This window comes from Salmo salar, chromosome 29 (genome assembly GCF_965601325.2).
Source record: "Salmo salar chromosome 29, fSalSal1, whole genome shotgun sequence".
Classification (NCBI taxonomy): Eukaryota; Metazoa; Chordata; class Actinopteri; order Salmoniformes; family Salmonidae; genus Salmo; species Salmo salar.
The window spans coordinates 16,967,205-16,984,612 of record NC_138319.1 but is presented as its reverse complement, the minus strand read 5'-3'; the positions used below and the strand labels follow the sequence as shown (position 1 = coordinate 16,984,612).

General features: G+C 42.3%; 1 protein-coding gene across 1 annotated transcript; it reads right to left on the bottom strand.

The window, feature by feature from the left end:
* Positions 1–8,395: 8,395 nt before the first annotated feature.
* Positions 8,396–16,663, bottom strand: LOC106590208 (carbonic anhydrase 1). Its single transcript, XM_014180973.3, has 7 exons — positions 16,438–16,663; positions 15,927–16,124; positions 14,049–14,167; positions 13,515–13,607; positions 13,295–13,357; positions 13,018–13,173; positions 8,396–10,258 (listed from the first exon to the last, which is right to left on the bottom strand). The coding sequence occupies exons 1-7, from the start codon at positions 16,469–16,471 to the stop codon at positions 10,139–10,141; spliced, it is 783 nt and encodes a 260-aa protein (XP_014036448.1). The 5' UTR covers positions 16,472–16,663; the 3' UTR covers positions 8,396–10,138.
* Between the last annotated feature and the right edge of the window lie 745 nt (positions 16,664–17,408).

The following is a 17,408-nucleotide window of genomic DNA, read 5'->3' as shown; positions in this document are numbered from 1 at the left end:
TGGATTGAAGAAGAAATATATTTCAAAAAGCATGTTTTTTTAAATCCCTTTTTCTCCCCAATATCGTGGTATCCAATTGGTAGTTACAGTCTTGTCCCATCGTTGCAACTCCCGTACAGACCCGGGAGAGGGGAAGGTCAAGAGCATTGAGTCCTCCAAAACACGCCCCAGCCAAGCCGCACTGCTTCTTGACACAATGCCCAACTTACCCGGAAACCAACCGCACCAACGGGTCAGAGGAAAGACCGTACACCTGGCGTCTGTCAGCGTGCATGTACCTGGCCCGCCACAGGAGTCGCTAGAGCGCAAAGGAACAAGGACATCCTGGCCGGACAAACCCTCTCCTAACCCGGATGACGCTGGGCCAATTGTTCGCCGCCCCATGGGTCTCCCAGTCGCAGCCAGCTGCGACAGAGCCTGGACTCGAACCAGGATCACTAGTGGCACAGTTAGCACTGCGATGCAGTTATTGACTATGGCAATATTGTCTACAGTGGGGGAAAAAAGTATTTGATCCCCTGCTGATTTTGTACGTTTGCACACTTACAAAGAAATGATCAGTCTATAATTTTAATGGTAGGTTTATTTGAACAGTGAGAGACAGAATAACAACAAAAAAATCCAGAAAAACGCATGTCAAAAATGTTATAAAATGATTTGCATTTTAATGAGGGAAATAAGTATTTGACCCCTCTGCAAAATGACTTGCAAAACAAACTTCAAACCCTTGTTGGCAATCACAGAGGTCAGACGTTTCTTGTAGTTGGCCACCAGGTTTGCACACATCTCAGGAGGGATTTTGTCCCACTCCTCTTTGCAGATCTTCTCCAAGTCATTAAGGTTTCGAGGCTGACGTTTGGCAACTCGAACCTTCAGCTCCCTCCACAGATTTTCTATGGGATTAAGGTCTGGAGACTGGCTAGGCCACTCCAGGACCTTAATGTGCTTCTTCTTGAGACACTCCTTTGTTGCCTTGGCCGTGTGTTTTGGGTCATTGTCATGCTGGAATACCCATCCATGACCCATTTTCAATGCCCTGGCTGAGGGAAGGAGGTTCTCACCCAAGATTTGACGGCACATGGCCACGTCCATCGTCCCTTTGATGCGGTGAAGTTGTCCTGTCCCCTTAGCAGGAAAACACCCCCAAAGCATAATGTTTCCACCTCCATGTTTGACGGTGGAGATGATGTTCTTGGGGTCATAGGCAGCATTCCTCCTCCTCCAAACACGGCGAGTTGAGTTGATGCCAAAGAGCTCCATTTTGGTCTCATCTGACCACAACACTTTCACCAGTTGTCCTCTGAGTCATTCAGATGTTCATTGGCAAACTTCAGACGGGCATGTATATGTATTCTTAAGCAGGTGGACCTTGCGGCCACTGCAGGATTTCAGTCCTTCACGGCGTAGTGTGTTACCAATTGTTTTCTTGGTGACTATGGTCCCAGCTGCCTTGAGATCATTGACAAGATCCTCCCATATAGTTCTGGGCTGATTCCTCACCGTTCTCATGAGCATTGCAACTCCACGAGGTGAGATCTTGCATGGAGCTCCAGGCCGAGGGATATTGACAGTTCTTTTGTGTTTCTTCCATTTGCAAATAATCGCACCAAATGTTGTCACCTTCTCACCAAGCTGCTTGGTGATGGTCTTGTAGCCCGTTCCAGCCTTGTGTAGGTCTACAATCTTGTCCCTGACATCCTTGGAGAGCTGTTTGGTCTTGGCCATGGTGGAGAGTTTGGAATCTGATTGATTTATTGCTTCTGTGGACAGGTGTCTTTTTGACAGGAAACAAGCTGCGGTAAGGAGCACTCCCTTTAAGAGTGTACTCCTAATCTCAGCTCGTTACCTGTATAAAAGACACCTGGGAGCCAGAAATCTTTCTGACTGAGAGGGGGTCGAATACTTATTTCCCTCATTAAAATGCAAATCAATTTATAACATTTTTGACATGCGTTTTTCTGGATATTTTTGTTGTTATTCTGTGTCTCACTGTTCAAATAAACCTACCATTAAAATTATAGACGGATCCTTTCTTTGTCAGTGGGCAAACGTACAAAATCAGCAGGGGATCAAATAATTTTTTCCCCCACTGTATATGAATGCAGCTGCCACTGTATTGAAGCCATTGGGCACAGTTTATCATAGCGCATTGCGCTTTATTGTGGGCAATCGGTTCAGTACACATAGATGCATTTTGTATCAGAAAGTAGGCTGGCCCTCTTTGAAGTCTCGTAGATCAATGCATTGCACTCTTTTTGTTTATAAAGTCCTCTTGCATGAACTTCCGCCATACCTTACCTTAATGTTAATTTCAGATACATAAGTTGCCAGACCCGGAATCAGGGATGGTTAACCCTGGAGATCCCTTCAATCTCCATCGTGTTTGGTCAATCTGCTTTTAGCTTTTTTTGCACATCTCATGTGTAATTACCTCAAACTCCTTATAGTTGGTGGAATTGGTGCATCTAGGGAAATTAGAGAACCTTTTACTGAAGAATGTGCTGTTTCATATGATTGTGTTTTGCTTTTCATGGTTTGTGTTTGCTTTTCATGAATTGTGTAATTGATGAGTATACAGTGCATTCGGAAAGTATTCAGACCCCTTGCCTTATTCTGAAATTGATTCAATAGTTTTTTCCCCTCATCAATCTACACACAATACTGATAATGACAAAACAAAAACAGTTTTTTAGATTTTTTTGCACATTTATTTAAAATAATGTGTATTCAAACTCTTTGCTATGAGATTTGAAATTTAGCTCAGGTGCATCCTGTTTCCATTATTGAGATGCTTCTTTTTTTCCAGCAGCAGGGACTGGGAGACTAGTCAGGATCAAAGGAAAGATGACAGTAGCAAAGTACAGAGAGATCCTGGATGAAAACCTGATCCAGAGCACTCAGGACCTCAGACTGGGGTGAAGATTCACCTTCCAACAAGACAACGACTCTAAGCTCAAGAGCCAAGACAACGCTGGAGTGGCTTCGGGACAAGTCTCTGAATGTCTTTGAGTGGCCTACCAAAGCCCTTATTGATGTCACTTGTTAAATCCACTTCAATCAGTGTAGATAAAGGGAGGACAGGTTAAAAATTGATTTTTAAGCCTTGAGACAATTTAAACATGGATTGAGTACATGTCCATTCACGTGAGGGTGAATGGGCAAGACAAAAGATTTTAGTGCTTTTGAACAGGGTATGGTAGAAGGTGCAACGGTTTGTGTCAAGAACTGCAATGCTGCTGGGTTTTGCATGCTCAACAGTTTCCCGTGTGTATCAAGAATGGTCCACCACCCAAAGGACAGCAAGCCGACTTGACAACTGTGGTGCACATTGGAGTCAACATGAGCCAGCATCCCTGTGGAACGCTTTCGATACCTTGTAGAGCATGCCTTGATGAATTGAGGCTGTTCTGAGGGCAAGGGGGGGTTCTATATTAGGAAGGTGTTGATATGTATAGTGTAATTATTGTTAATTGATGTGTTCATGCAGGGCTCATCTGCAAAAGAGAACATGGTCTCGTCATGACTCCCTGGCTAAATGAAGGTACAAAATTGTAGCTCCAATTCTAATGGTTCTAGATCTATCAAGGCACAAGGCGAGACCCAAATGCAGACACAGGAGGCAGATGGTTGGAGTCTTACAATGTTTATTAATCCAAAAGGGGTAGGCAAGAGAATGGTCGTGGACAGGCAATTGGTCAAAACCAGATCAGAGTCCAGGAGGTACAGAGTGGCAGAGAGGCTCGTGGTCAAGGCAGGCAGAATGGTCAGGCAGGCGGGTACAAAGTCCAGAAACAGGCAAGGGTCAAAACCGGGAGGACTAGAATAAGGAGAATGCAAAAAGCATGAGAACGTGAAAACCGCTGGTTGACTTGGAAACATACAAGACAAACTGGCACAGAGAGACAGGAAACACAGGGATAAATACACTGGGGAAAATAAGCGACACCTGGAGGGGGTGGAGACAATCACAAGGACAGGTGAAACAGATCAGGGGTGTGACAAGATCAGTTAACGTTTAGTAACCTGTTTCACTGATTCAAGGATACATTTGTTACCGTGTCTTGCAAAAGTATTCATTCCCCTTGCTGTTTTTCCTATTTTGTTGTATTACAATCTGTAATTTAAATAGATTTTTTTTTTGGGGGGGGGGATTTCATGTAATGGACATACACAAAATAGCCCAAATTGATGAAGTGAAATTAAAAAAATTACTTGTTTCAAAAAATGCAAAATAATAGAAAATGGAAAAGTGGTGCGTGCATATGTATTCACCCCCTTTGCTATGAAGCCCCTAAATAGGATCTGGTGCACCACCAAGCAAGCGGCACCATGAAGACCTAGGAGCTCTCCAAACAGGTCAGGGACAAAGTTGTGGAGAAGTACAGATCAGGGTTGGTTTATAAATAAAGATCTGAAACTTTGAATATCCCACGGAGAACCATTAAATCCATTATTAAAATTATTGAAAGAATATGGCACCACAACAAACCTGCCAAGAGACGGCCGCCCACCAAAACTCACGGACCAGGCAATGAGGGCATTAATCAGAGAGGCAACAAAGAGACCATGGATAACCCTGAAGGAGCTGCAACGCTCCACAGCGGAGATTGGAGTATCTGTCCATAGGAGGACTTTAAGCAGTACACTCCACAGAGCTGGGCTTTATGGAAGAGTGACCAGAAAAAAGCCATTGCATAAAGAAAAAAATAAGCAAACACATTTGGTGTTCCCCAAAAGGCATGTGGGAGACTCCCCAAACATATGGAAGAAGGTACTCTGGTCAAATGAGACTAAAATGCAGCTTTTTGGCCATCAAGGAAAACACTATGTCTGGCGCAAACCCAACACCTCTCATCACCCCGAGAACTCCATCCCCACAGTGAAGCATGGTGGTGGTAGCATCATGCCGTGGGGATGTTTTTCATCGGCAGGGACTGGGAATCTGGTCAGAATTGAAGGAATGATGGATGGCACTAAATACAGGGACATTTTTGAGGGAAACCTGTTTCTGTCTTCCAGAGATTTGAGACTGGGACGGAGCTTCACCTTCCAGCAGGACAATGACCTCAAGAATACTGCTAAAGCAACACTCGAGTTGTTTAAGGGGAAACATTTAAGTGTCTTGGAATGGCCTAGTCAAAGCCCAGACCTCAATCCAATTGAGAATCTGTGGTATGACTTAAAGATTGCTGTACACCAGCGGAACCCATACAGCTTGAAGGAGCTGGAGCAGTTTTGCCTTGAAGAATGGGCAAAAATCCCAGTGGCTAGATGTGCTAAGCTTATAGAGACATACCCCAAAAGACTTGCAGCTGTAATTGCTGAAAAAGGTGGCTCTACAAAGTATTGACTTTGGGGGGGGGGGGGGGGGGGTGAATAGTTATGCACTCTCAAGTTTTCAGTTTTTTTTGTATTATTTCTTGTTTGTTTCACAATAAAAAATAATTTGCATCTTCAAAGTGGTAGGCATGTTGTGTAAATCAAATGATACAACCCCCCCCAAAAAATCTATTTTAATTCCAGGTTGTAAGGCAACAAAATAAGAAAAATGCCAAGGCAGGTGAATACTTTCGCAAGCCACTGTATGTAGTTCCAAATAGTTTTCTAAGGAGCCTAGATCAGTTATGAGGTAGTTAGTAACCCAAGCTCATCCGTGTTTGGATCTCTTCCTGCTTGGTGCTCCCATAGTTGAGTTGGATCATATGACATCGTTGGCCAGTCCCTCTGATCAGGACCTAGCTGTGATCTGTGATGATATAGGTCAAAGGTAATCTGTTGGTCATGTGAAGTTGTGGACAGCTCTCATGTCAGTAGTTAACAGGTGGTGGAGTGTCCTGTAGATTCTGGAGTCATAATATGTACTCCTATCAACTAGTGAACATCTGGCATGAGAAGATATGATGGACGTATACAGGAGTCACACTGTTTACTAGTTGACATGAGACCGTCTGAGCGTGAGAGCATCTGAGCCTGGGTCTAACTTACGGTCTTAGCTTACCATATGCTTCCCATTCGAAACAGTTCATGCATATATTATTATGACATTTTTTGATGATCTAGTTCATTTTGCTGTTTGGAAGCGTTCTGAAGTTTTTTTTAGGCAGTTCGAACACACATTTTTTTGAGGTAAGCCAAAGTTTGGTAGCCGAAGTTTTCGCCCTTTCATCTGTGATTGGTCAACAGTAGGAATTCTTCAATTAAGTATTTGTTGTCATTCAACAACAGATGACTAGTTTTCATGCACGTTTTCACTTGAGAAATTCTGCACCAAACATCTTAGTTAGATGTAAAATTTTGCAAGGAAGACCTCTTCAAAAACTTCTAAATTATTGACAGATTTCTTGATTTACCTTAGATTGATATAGACTATTTTAAGGAAGTGTTACTGTGTTATTGCTACGGCATCTCAAGAGGGACAAACAGTAATATTGCTGTTTTTTTCTTGTTTTTCAAGCAAATGTAATTTTAAGGGAGTATGCCGGTTTCCACTAGTTACCACAGCCCTTTTTGGTCTTAATTTAAGGTTAGGGTTAGTCATAAGGTTAGCAGTGCAGTTAAGGCTAGCATTAAGGTTCGGTTTAAAATCACATTTTAAGAAGAGAAATTGTAGAAATAGGCGGGGTTTATGACTTTGTGGCTGTAGTAACTAGTGACAACTGACTATACGAGGCACAGACATTCAAATCAAATCAAAAGTTATTTGTTAGATGCGCCGAATACAACTGGTGTAGACTTTACCATGAAATGATGCAGAGTTAAAAAATAACAATACAATTAAAAATAAAACAGTAACACACGAGGAATAAAATATAATACATAAGAATGGAGCTATATACAGGAAGTACCAGTACCAGATCAATGTGGAGCTATATACAGGGAGTACCAGTACCAGATCAATGTGGAGCTATATACAGGGAGTACCAGTACCAGATCAATGTGGAGCTATATACAGGGAGTACCAGTACCAGATCAATGTGGAGCTATATACAGGGAGTACCAGTACCAGATCAATGTGGAGCTATATACAGGGAATACCAGTACCAGATCAATGTGGAGCTATATACAGGGAGTACCAGTACCAGATCAATGTGGAGCTATATACAGGGAATACCAGTACCAGATCAATGTGGAGCTATATACAGGGAGTACCAGATCAATGTGGAGCTATATACAGGGAGTACCAGTACCAGATCAATGTGCAGAGGTTTGTGGTATTTGAGGTAGATATGTACAAGAAGGGAAGGTAAAGTGACTAAGCATCAGGATAGATAATAACATGAGTAAAATAAAGAACAGAGTAGCAGCAGCAAATGATGAGTGTAAAAGTGTGTGTGTGTTTGTGTGTTTGTGTGTGTGTAATGTGTAATGTGTATGTATGTGTGTTTGTGTTGTGTTGGTATGCTGTGTGTCGTGTGTGTGTGTGTGCATATGTAGTGTATGTGAATGTGTGTGTGTTTTGTGTGGGAGTGTCAATGTAGTGTGTGCGAGTAAGTGTGTATTTGGTGTTTGTATATACTGTACAAAATATGATATCTAAAACCTAAAAGGGTTCTTCATCTGTACCCATAGGAGAACCCTTTGAAGAACCCATTTTGGTCCCTTTCCACAGAGTGTTCTACATGGCCACCCAAAATGGTTTTACCTGGAACAAAAACCAAACCAAACCAAGTATGTGGATGCCTTTATGGATTTGGGCAAGCTAACTGAATGGCCCCTAACATTTTAAAAGCTACATTTAGATTTAGATGTTTATTGAGATTGAGCTTTTGCCCAGGAAGTAAATAAATTGAAACCGTCTGGTAAACTCAATTTCTAACCTTCCTCATGTAAGTGATGAATAGGAGTTGGAAGGATGGCATCAAATGAGACTAAGGGCTAGATTCAATCAGATCAAGCGTTAACCGGCGATAGCTGACACCCGCATAGCTAATGTTTTACTGGTGTCGGAGGTGTAACTGCGTTGGAGCTGTCAAATCAGTGAGTAGCTCCTCTTCATCATTGTCACGAAGACACACTCTTGATCGTTGTCACAAAGCCAACTTGAGTTAGAAGTTCAGAACAAGAAAGTGTAGGCTACATAAAAAGAATGATTGAAAATCATTAAATTAAATTATGAGGATTTCTATCAGCCTAATGGAGGTGTAGATTACATCTCACATTCCAGTGTTCAAAGGCTGCCTGGGCTTTCTTTAATTGCAACTCTGTGCAGCCAATGACAACGTCCGCTTTAGGTATAATGCCAAGAGCTGCTTGTGGATTTGACAGCTCTAACTCAGTTCCACCTCCGACACCACCAAAACAACCGCTATGCGGATGTCGGATAAAGTGGATCTGATTGAATAAAGCCCTAACTGTCTGGTTGTGAAGTAGACAAAGTACAACGGAGACAAAAAAATAGTCATAAAATATATTTATTCAACTGATAAAACTTCCACTTCCAAAAACAGCAAGACTAACTCCCAGGGCGGCCTTTTAATTGTGCTTGGCATAAGGCTTTTAAACTCAATTTCATTATCAAATACAGTCATCCTTTTTTGACAGACATGATTCATAATTTCACTTGCATTCAACATTTTAATTTTTTTTTATTAGCATGATTCTGTGGTCGCAAAGTTAAAGGTGACCCTTCGTCATTAGTAATCTGGCCTAAAAGGACCTGACACCCCACTATCACTACAAAGCTTATCAGTTGGCGGGTTGATTCTTCCTTGGCTGTAGTGCCCTATGGCATCGCACAAGGCGACTGTGCGTTTGAAACGTTACAACACAATACATAGGGGCTTGCAAAACAATGCTTAGACGGATATTCCATTACACAATTCATAATGTCTGAAAAGGGTCATAACCTAACCCTCCTGTTGTCATGTCATCAAGACAATACTACAAGTATAGAGGAGCTTTCAGTTGCAAAACACAATTCAGGAATCACTTAAATACTGAAAAAATAAACCCATTAATATTGCTAATAACATCAAGAGGAACAAACAAATAAAACAAATTATTGAAGATGAGGCTTTGCTATAAAAACACAGGAAAGCAAAGTCATTGTCATGACAGAGCACAATAGCTAAGAGTTTGTAGTTGTAACCTATTATGTGTGTGTGCATGTATGTATGTCAATGTGTGTGTCTGTATACTGTGTATGCACTGTGGGCATGCTTAATATGAAAATCAATGAGCAGGTCAATGACTGTGTGTGTGTGTGTGTGTGTGTGTGTGTGTGTGTGTGTGTGTGTGTGTGTGTGTGTGTGTGTGTGTGTGTGTGTGTGTGTGTGTGTGTGTGTGTGTGTGTGTTCCAGAGGGGGATGTTCTGGTTCAATCGGGTGTGATGGAAGCGACCACTGTGTTTCATTAAGCTGCCGTGATCCTGAGGCAGGCAGTCAATCAGAGATTAAAGACAGACTGGCAGTGTGTGTGTGTGTGTGTGTGTGTGTGTGTGTGTGTGTGTGTGTGTGTGTGTGTGTGTGTGTGTGTGTGTGTGTGTGTGTGTGTGTGTGTGTGTGTGTGTGTGTGTGTGTGTGTGTGTGTGTGTGTGTGTGTGTGTGTGTGTGTGTGTGTGTGTGTGGTGTGTGTGTGTGGCCCTACTCACAGATGGTGAAGCAGTTTCATCCACCCCAGGCCTGCCACTGATTGCTAGTCAAGTCTGCTTGTCTTTCTCCAACTGAATCATCCATTACATGATCCCAGCAACATTTCTATAGTCTTAGCCTCTTAGCAAGCTTTGTTTGTTTGTTGACACATCCTATCTATCTATCTATGAAAAACTACAGAGCCCAGTAGCTGTCTACAACATTGGCACCGCAGGCGAAATCCCAGTAGATCTGTCACATTATAGCCACCACTGTGGAGTGCTCCTCTTGGGAAGTACATCAGGGCTTCTCTGGCTTGTTATCACTCAAGAGAGGAGAGAGGATACTAAAAAGATCAATGCCTCAACTGTTTTCTCTTCCCATGTCACATCACAGCAGGGCAACCCTGCACTGGTAGGAATGGGGCGACAGGAAAGGAGGGATTTCGTTCTTCTAAAAAAATGTAAGGGCAGACATACAGTACATGTGCTCTGAGTCTTACTACAGGGGAGGCACGCCTGGGTGTCTCACTAAGCAGGGGGGGGGGGGTGGATTGGGGGCGGGGGGATTTATTTGAAGGATGCACGCACAGCGCGGCCCTTGAGGGGCTGAGGGGGGCGGTAGTTGTCCACCATGCAGCAGGCGGCCTCGCCCTCTCCAGAGAAAAGCAGGCTCCGGAATTTGCCCATCTGTCAGAGGAGAAAGGAGAGAGAGGAGATAGAGTTATACTCCTTACCTCCTGTCCCTGTCACTCAACCCAATACATCTCCAGTCATACAGTTGGTAGCCTTCATTAAGTAAAGCCAAGGTTGTGTGGGACTTCTCTATTTAAATGATTTTCCTAAACAGTGATTCATGGAATTAAGCTTAGTGTCTTTCTGTTGATGCTTAAGTCTGACAAAGAGATTGAGGTCACAAATGTGAAGTACAGTCAAATGACCCCGTGCTGATTTTGTACGTTTGCCCACTGACAAAGAAATGATCAGTCTATAATTTTAATGGTAGGTTTATTTGAACAGTGAGAGACAGAATAACAACAAAAAAATCCCGAAAAACTAATGTCAAAAATGTTATAAATTGATTTGCATTTTAGTGAGGGAAATAAGTATTTGACCCCCTCTCAATCAGAAAGATTTCTGGCTCCCAGGTGTCTTTTATACAGGTAACGAGCTGAGATTAGGAGCACACTCTTAAAGGGAGTGCTCCTAATCTCAGCTTGTTACCTGTATAAAAGACACCTGTCCACAGAAGCAATCAATCAATCAGATTCCAAACTCTACACCATGGCCAAGACCAAAGAGCTCTCCAAGGATGTCAGGGACAAGATTGTAGACCTACACAAGGCTGGAACGGGCTACAAGACCATCGCCAAGCAGCTTGGTGAGAAGGTGACAACAGTTGGTGCGATTATTCGCAAATGGAAGAAACACAAAAGAACTGTCAATCTCTCTCGGCCTGGGGCTCCATGCAAGATCTCACCTCGTGGAGTTGCAATGATCATGAGAATGATGAGCAATCAGCCCAGAACTACACGGGAGGATGATCTCAAGGCAGCTGGGACCATAGTCACCAAGAAAACAATTGGTAACACACTACACCGTGAAGGACTGAAATCCTGCAGTGGCCGCAAGGTCCCCCTGCTCAAGAAAGCACATATACATGCCCGTCTGAAGTTTGCCAATGAACATCTGCATGATTCAGAGGACAACTGGGTGAAAGTGTTATGGTCAGATAAGACCAAAATGGAGCTCTTTGGCATCAACTCAACTCGCCGTATTTGGAGGCGGAGGAATGCTGCCTATGACCCCAAGAACACCATCCCCACCGTCAAACATGGAGGTGGAAACATTATGCTTTGGGGGAGTTTTTCTGCTAAGGGGACAGGACAACTTCACCACATCAAAGGGACGATAGACGGGGCCATGTACCGTCAAATCTTGGGTGAGAACCTCCTTCCCTCAGCCAGGGCATTGAAAATGGGTCGTGGATGGGTATTCCAGCATGACAATGACCCAAAACGCACGGCCAAGGCAACAAAGGAGTGGCTCAAGAAGAAGCACATTAAGGTCCTGGAGTGACCTAGCCAGTCTCCAGACCTTAATCCCATAGAAAATCTGTGGAGGGAGCTGAAGGTTCGAATTGCCAAACGTCAGCCTCGAAACTTTAATGACTTGGAGAAGATCTGCAAAGAGGAGTGGGACAAAATCCCTCCTGAGATGTGTGCAAACCTGGTGGCCAACTACAAGAAACGTCTGACCTCTGTGATTGCCAACAAGGGTTTTGCCACCAAGTACTAAGTCATGTTTTGTAGAGGGGTCAAATACTTATTTCCCTCATTAAAATGAAAATCATTTTATAACATTTTTGACATCAGTTTTTCTGGATTTTTTGTTGTTATTCTGTCTCTCACTGTTCAAATAAACCTACCATTAAAATGATAGACTGATCATTTCTTTGTCAGTGGGCAAACGTACAAAATCAGCAGGGGATCAAATACTTTTTTCCCTCACTGTAAGAGATTTGCCATTCATTTTGGCCAATAAATTAGTAAGAGGTCACAAGTTCATGGCTACAGCCATTGGACATACTGTAAAGTACATAGTGCACACAAGACTACTTTCAACCCCTGAAACAAGTCTATCTTATTTTTCACCCTCAGGGATTGAATACCATTTGATCATAACAGGAGACAAGTAAGTTCTTATTAGACTAATATCCACCCAAATATTCTAATCGTCAAGTAGCTTCTAATAGTGCGTCATTAGCTACTGATAAACACTTAATACAGTGTTCCTTCTTCTGAAGTGTTACTGTTACCATTCATGATATTTACAGTATGAATAATTTATTTGATATCATATCTTATGTCTCTGCCTAGTACGGCACCCCCTCTAAAGCCTATGTGTACATTTCCCTGTTCACCCTTGAGAAGCCCAGGCAAAGGTATAAAATAAACATTTGACTGGGCAGTGTTAATTTTCACATGGTCACAAGTGAGTCAAGCCACACGGGCAGGGTTTAGAGAAGACGTGGGCTGCCATTTTACAGGAGGTTAAAGTAGGAGCATTTTCAAGTCCACTAAAAATAAACAGACCTCCCACATAGTACTTTATTTGTTTGGCCAACAGAACGTCCAGCTGGACAGGCACATAGGAATCTTTTCAGTTTTGGTGGAGAACTGGGAACGACCTCAATGACCTGGAATCTTGGAATGACGTGTCCCATTACTCTAAAATAGGAGAAAAGACTGCAGAAATAGCAGCCATATGCCTCTCAACTATCAAATCCTCTTATCTACAATACATTTTAGTTGTCAAGCAGACTCTTTTATCACTGAAGAGATTAAGAAAGGAGGCTATTCCAGACTATTGGAACAAAGCCAGTATACTGTAGCTGCAGAGTGTAAATTCAATTCCTTACTACTCAATGAGGTCGTGACCTATCATACCTGGGCAGGGCTGACGCTGATTGACTCCTTGCAGACGATCCAGGTGACACTCTCCAGCAGAGGGGGTGTGGTCAGAGAGCCGTCGTAAGTCCAGTAGTCTAGGGACTTGGGGAGCAGGATGGTGGGGTCAAAATTCTCGAAAGAGGTCTGCTTGCCCTGTAAACAAAGAGGGAGGCAACGACAAGTTTACATCAGCAGGTCAAGGATTGGCTCAGAGAACAACAGGTTCCATGCTAGCAGTAGCACCACTTACAATGCTTGCTCCAGATAGACTTACCTTGGCTTTAATGGCATCAAAAGCATCAAGGACCTTCTGAAGATTGGCATTTTCATTTCCAACCTAATCAGACAAATTCAACACACATAAATGGCAAATAATAATGATCATTTGACCAAAATATTGCACTTGAAAATATATTTATATTATCTTTAACTAATAATCTAAGTCAAAACAATTGAAGGTATACAGCAAAATGGCTGAGTCCATTGCTACACACCTGGAGGAAGACTCCTACAACAGCAAGGCCATCAGACTTGCTAGCAGCATCACCAAAGCTGGGGTACTTTGTGTTCCAGTGTACCAGGTGGAGCTAAAATAAAGAAATAGGACACAAGCAGTGAGCAACCCTAGGGAGTATTTTCTTACCACTTGGCCTTGGGTCTTTTGTACAGTGGGGTTTAGGGGTTTAGACCAATTTGGAAGTTGCATGGCTGAGGCTTTTGTTGAATTACAAAATATTTATTGAAAAGCAGGGTTTAAGTCAATTCCATTTCAGCAAAGCCAATTCATGAAATAAATTGAAATTCGATTCACGAACTGGCAGAAATTCCTCATTGAATGTCATGCAAACATTTTCACTCCATGAACTGAATGTTCACTGACCCTTATAAGTCATTTATCAAAAAAACTAAAAGAAACATATTGATGGCTTGCCAAATACTGTGGGTTGCACTACTAATGCATACCATTCAAACTTTGGTGTTGAAACTAAGGGATTCAAATCAAGTGTGTGTGACCAGAGTGTCAGTACCTCGGCAGCATACTTGGTCCCGGCCACGGTATGCTCAGAACCCCTGTCGTCGCTGGCACCCCAGTGGAAGTGGAACTGCTTTAGCCTGTACGTCCCTGAAATGGGCCCCCCTGTCAGAGCTGCCAACAGAACACAGAAAACAAAAGACATGAACACGTATAAGTGCAATGGGTCAACCTGTTATGTGGTCCGAGTTAATACTACCTAACATCAGTTTAAGTGCACTTTGTATAATAGCACTACAAGACATGCATGTACAAAACACATAAGACGTTCACATTTTGAACAGGATCATTATGCTTTCATAATAAGATTTCAAAACACACCATGTTCCTTTTTTACTGAGATAACATCTCTTTTAATCGTTGGTCCATGATGAAAATGTGTCACAAGACACAACGAGATGAGTTGTCTTGACAGGTATAATGTGGACAGACATACTGACAGACGTCAATGCCAGAACGATATTAAGAGAGCAATGCAAAAGCCGCTCTTGTGTCACTGCCACCCCCACCTCTACCCCCACACTAGCACACAGACACAGACTTCCTGTTTGATGGAAGCAGCAGACTCAGTTCCTGTTACGTAATCCAGACCCAAAAGCAGCAAGCCCAAGGTCAGCCTAAGATACTTTCCAGGTATTGTTCCTTTGACATAGTCATCTATTTATACCAATTTAGTGGCAGCAGGTAATCCTTCACTAATTAGTCTATTCCCATCTCACGTGATGTCACAGTTGATGCTGACCGAATAGGCTATAGCGTGTAGGTTCTCTTCTAAAACTATTTTGAGGACACGATTTACAATAGTTGGTTCTGCTTGATAAGAAGGTGGAGACTTTTCTGACAAGTAGCAAAAGGTGTGAGTGTATGAGTGTATACAGGTTTCTGATGCAGGATTACATTACGAGACTGACATTGACCACACCCTGTGGGTAGATTTAGACTACAGCTATGATGGCGTAATTTCCAATGTAGGTCTACACACAGACAGGTATGACTAACAGTCATTCCTTCTTTCAGGGATAAGCTTATATTTGCGTTTGAATATGAACTTGGCATTCAATTTAAATTAGCTTCCATTAAGTTAACACAATAAACATGATACATTTACCCTGTAAGCACTAAGGTGATCATAAATAGAGGATTACCAATTCAATATCAATAAACCACCTGACATATAGGCCTAATGCTGCATATTACTAAGGTGCTAGGATCACATGCCATCAGGGATTACAGAGACAATAGAATCTCTTGTGTAACAAATCACAGGAATATAAAAATGCAACACCATACATTAAGATTCGGATTGAGTAGTTTTTACATTTCTCACAGCAATATTTTATAAATATGAATGTGAACCCCCCCCCCCCCAAAAAAAAAATATTTTTGTATTTTTTTCTTCTGGATTTTGTCTTTTTTTTTTTGCACTGTATTAATTAAGCAATAGCCTATTTTTTTTTAATCGAATTATAACGACAGCAGAACTAGTAAAATATCATAATGTTGTACTTAGTTACTAAAAACATTACCATCCACTCCTGACACATTAATGGTTAACCAGACTCAGTCCTATTTGCATAAACTGACCTTCGCCTTTTTTTGCGCTAATGACCGCTCTTCCAGTCTAAAGGTCTAGCGTGCAGGGAAAGGTTTGTGACGGGTTGCGTTACCAATTCCATTACCTACTATTGTTTTCATGCTATAGTGTGGGTGGTGAACGTATATAGTCTCATCCAGCCATATTCCATGCCCATAATATTTGTTACTTTGTAAATGTATGAATTATTAATATTAAAGAAGTGCACAAAGTATCCGCAACTCTAAGGTACCATTTCGAGACACCTGTCATGACGCATGCTTTAAGATTGACACTAACTTGAGTTGTCGTTGTCGTCGGCGTAGGTCACTTGAAAGGAATGTCCGTTGTTGAGAATGTCAATGGAGGTGGAAGGGTCGTACTTCAAAGTGAGCGCCTTCAAGGCTGCGTCGAAGGCAGCCTCCCCAGGTACGATGTCAATGGGAGACTGACGGGGTCCGTTGGCAATTGGGAAGCCTTCACACCATTTGTCGGGTCCTAGAATGACAGTGGGGACATTGCAGTTGGAGACAATATTTCAGTATCTGTCAAAAATGTAGCCTACGTAAATTATTGCTTTCCATTGACATTGAGAATATTTTTTATAAACTCGCAGCTTGCTGTAACCGGGTAAGATTGTTATGACGCACCGTAGCCTAATAGCAATGTCAAAGAGGGATGCATTAAAATACATGTAGACAATGATTCATCAATGCATGACCGTTGTCTTTTCATTCATTCATCCGACAGTATATGCTGTACTACAGGTCCCTTTTAATGTCATGATAAGAACAGAGCACAAGCGCCTCACCATTGTCCGGTGCGTATCCCCATGCATGAGACATTGTTACTATTTGGGTATTTCTGTGTATCTATTGCTGTAAATCTCCCAAAATTGCGTCGCTCCCGAGTGCAAACAGCCAGTGTCCCCCACTTGACAACTGTCAGAGCTTATATAGGCTCCCTGTGGATTGCGTGTAGGAGCGGGAGGAGTTAGATGCACAATCGATGAGCCCAGATTCTCTCTCTCTCTCTCTCTCTCTCTCTCTCTCTCTCTCTCTCTCTCTCTCTCTCTCTCTCTCTCTCTCTCTCTCTCTCTCTCTCTCTCTCTCTCTCTCTCTCTCTCTCTCTCTCTGTGTGTGTGTGTATGTGCGTGCGCGCGGCACCACAGATCCTGTGAGTAGTCGCCTCGCTATACGTCCAGCGCTCCTTCATCCAAATAATTTGCCATTGGAAGGCGCGACACAAGCTGTATGGATATTCCCGAGCAGTACCATGTGCAATAACTCTTTGATGTTGCGCCTTCCACTTCCTAAACTCGAACGCTACACTTGCATTTTGAGTACACACACTCAGGGGGAGAGAGAGAACTCAAGAGTCCCTTTCTTCGCTTCCCTTTTAATAATGAACATGACCATAACTGTAATATATATATATATATAAAACAGTATTGAGCGTTTAGGCTATGTGGTATTCACGGACTTTAGGAATAATTATTTATTGCATAGAGCAGATGGAATCATTGTGTATTATTGTTTTAGGTGGATGTTTCTAATTTACACCTAGCCCCAGGTCTACGGAAGTATATAATTAATTGTATTAGTCTATTGATCCCGTTTAGGCCTAGGTTATGACATTTTGCCTAGACTGAGAACAGTTAAGTGTTTGTCTCTCTCTCTCTCTGTCTGTCTGTCTGTCTGTCTGTCTGTCTGTCTGTATCCTAGTTTTTCTTTAATATTAAAGACAGACTAACTTATTTTCTAATATGCTGATAATGCAAAA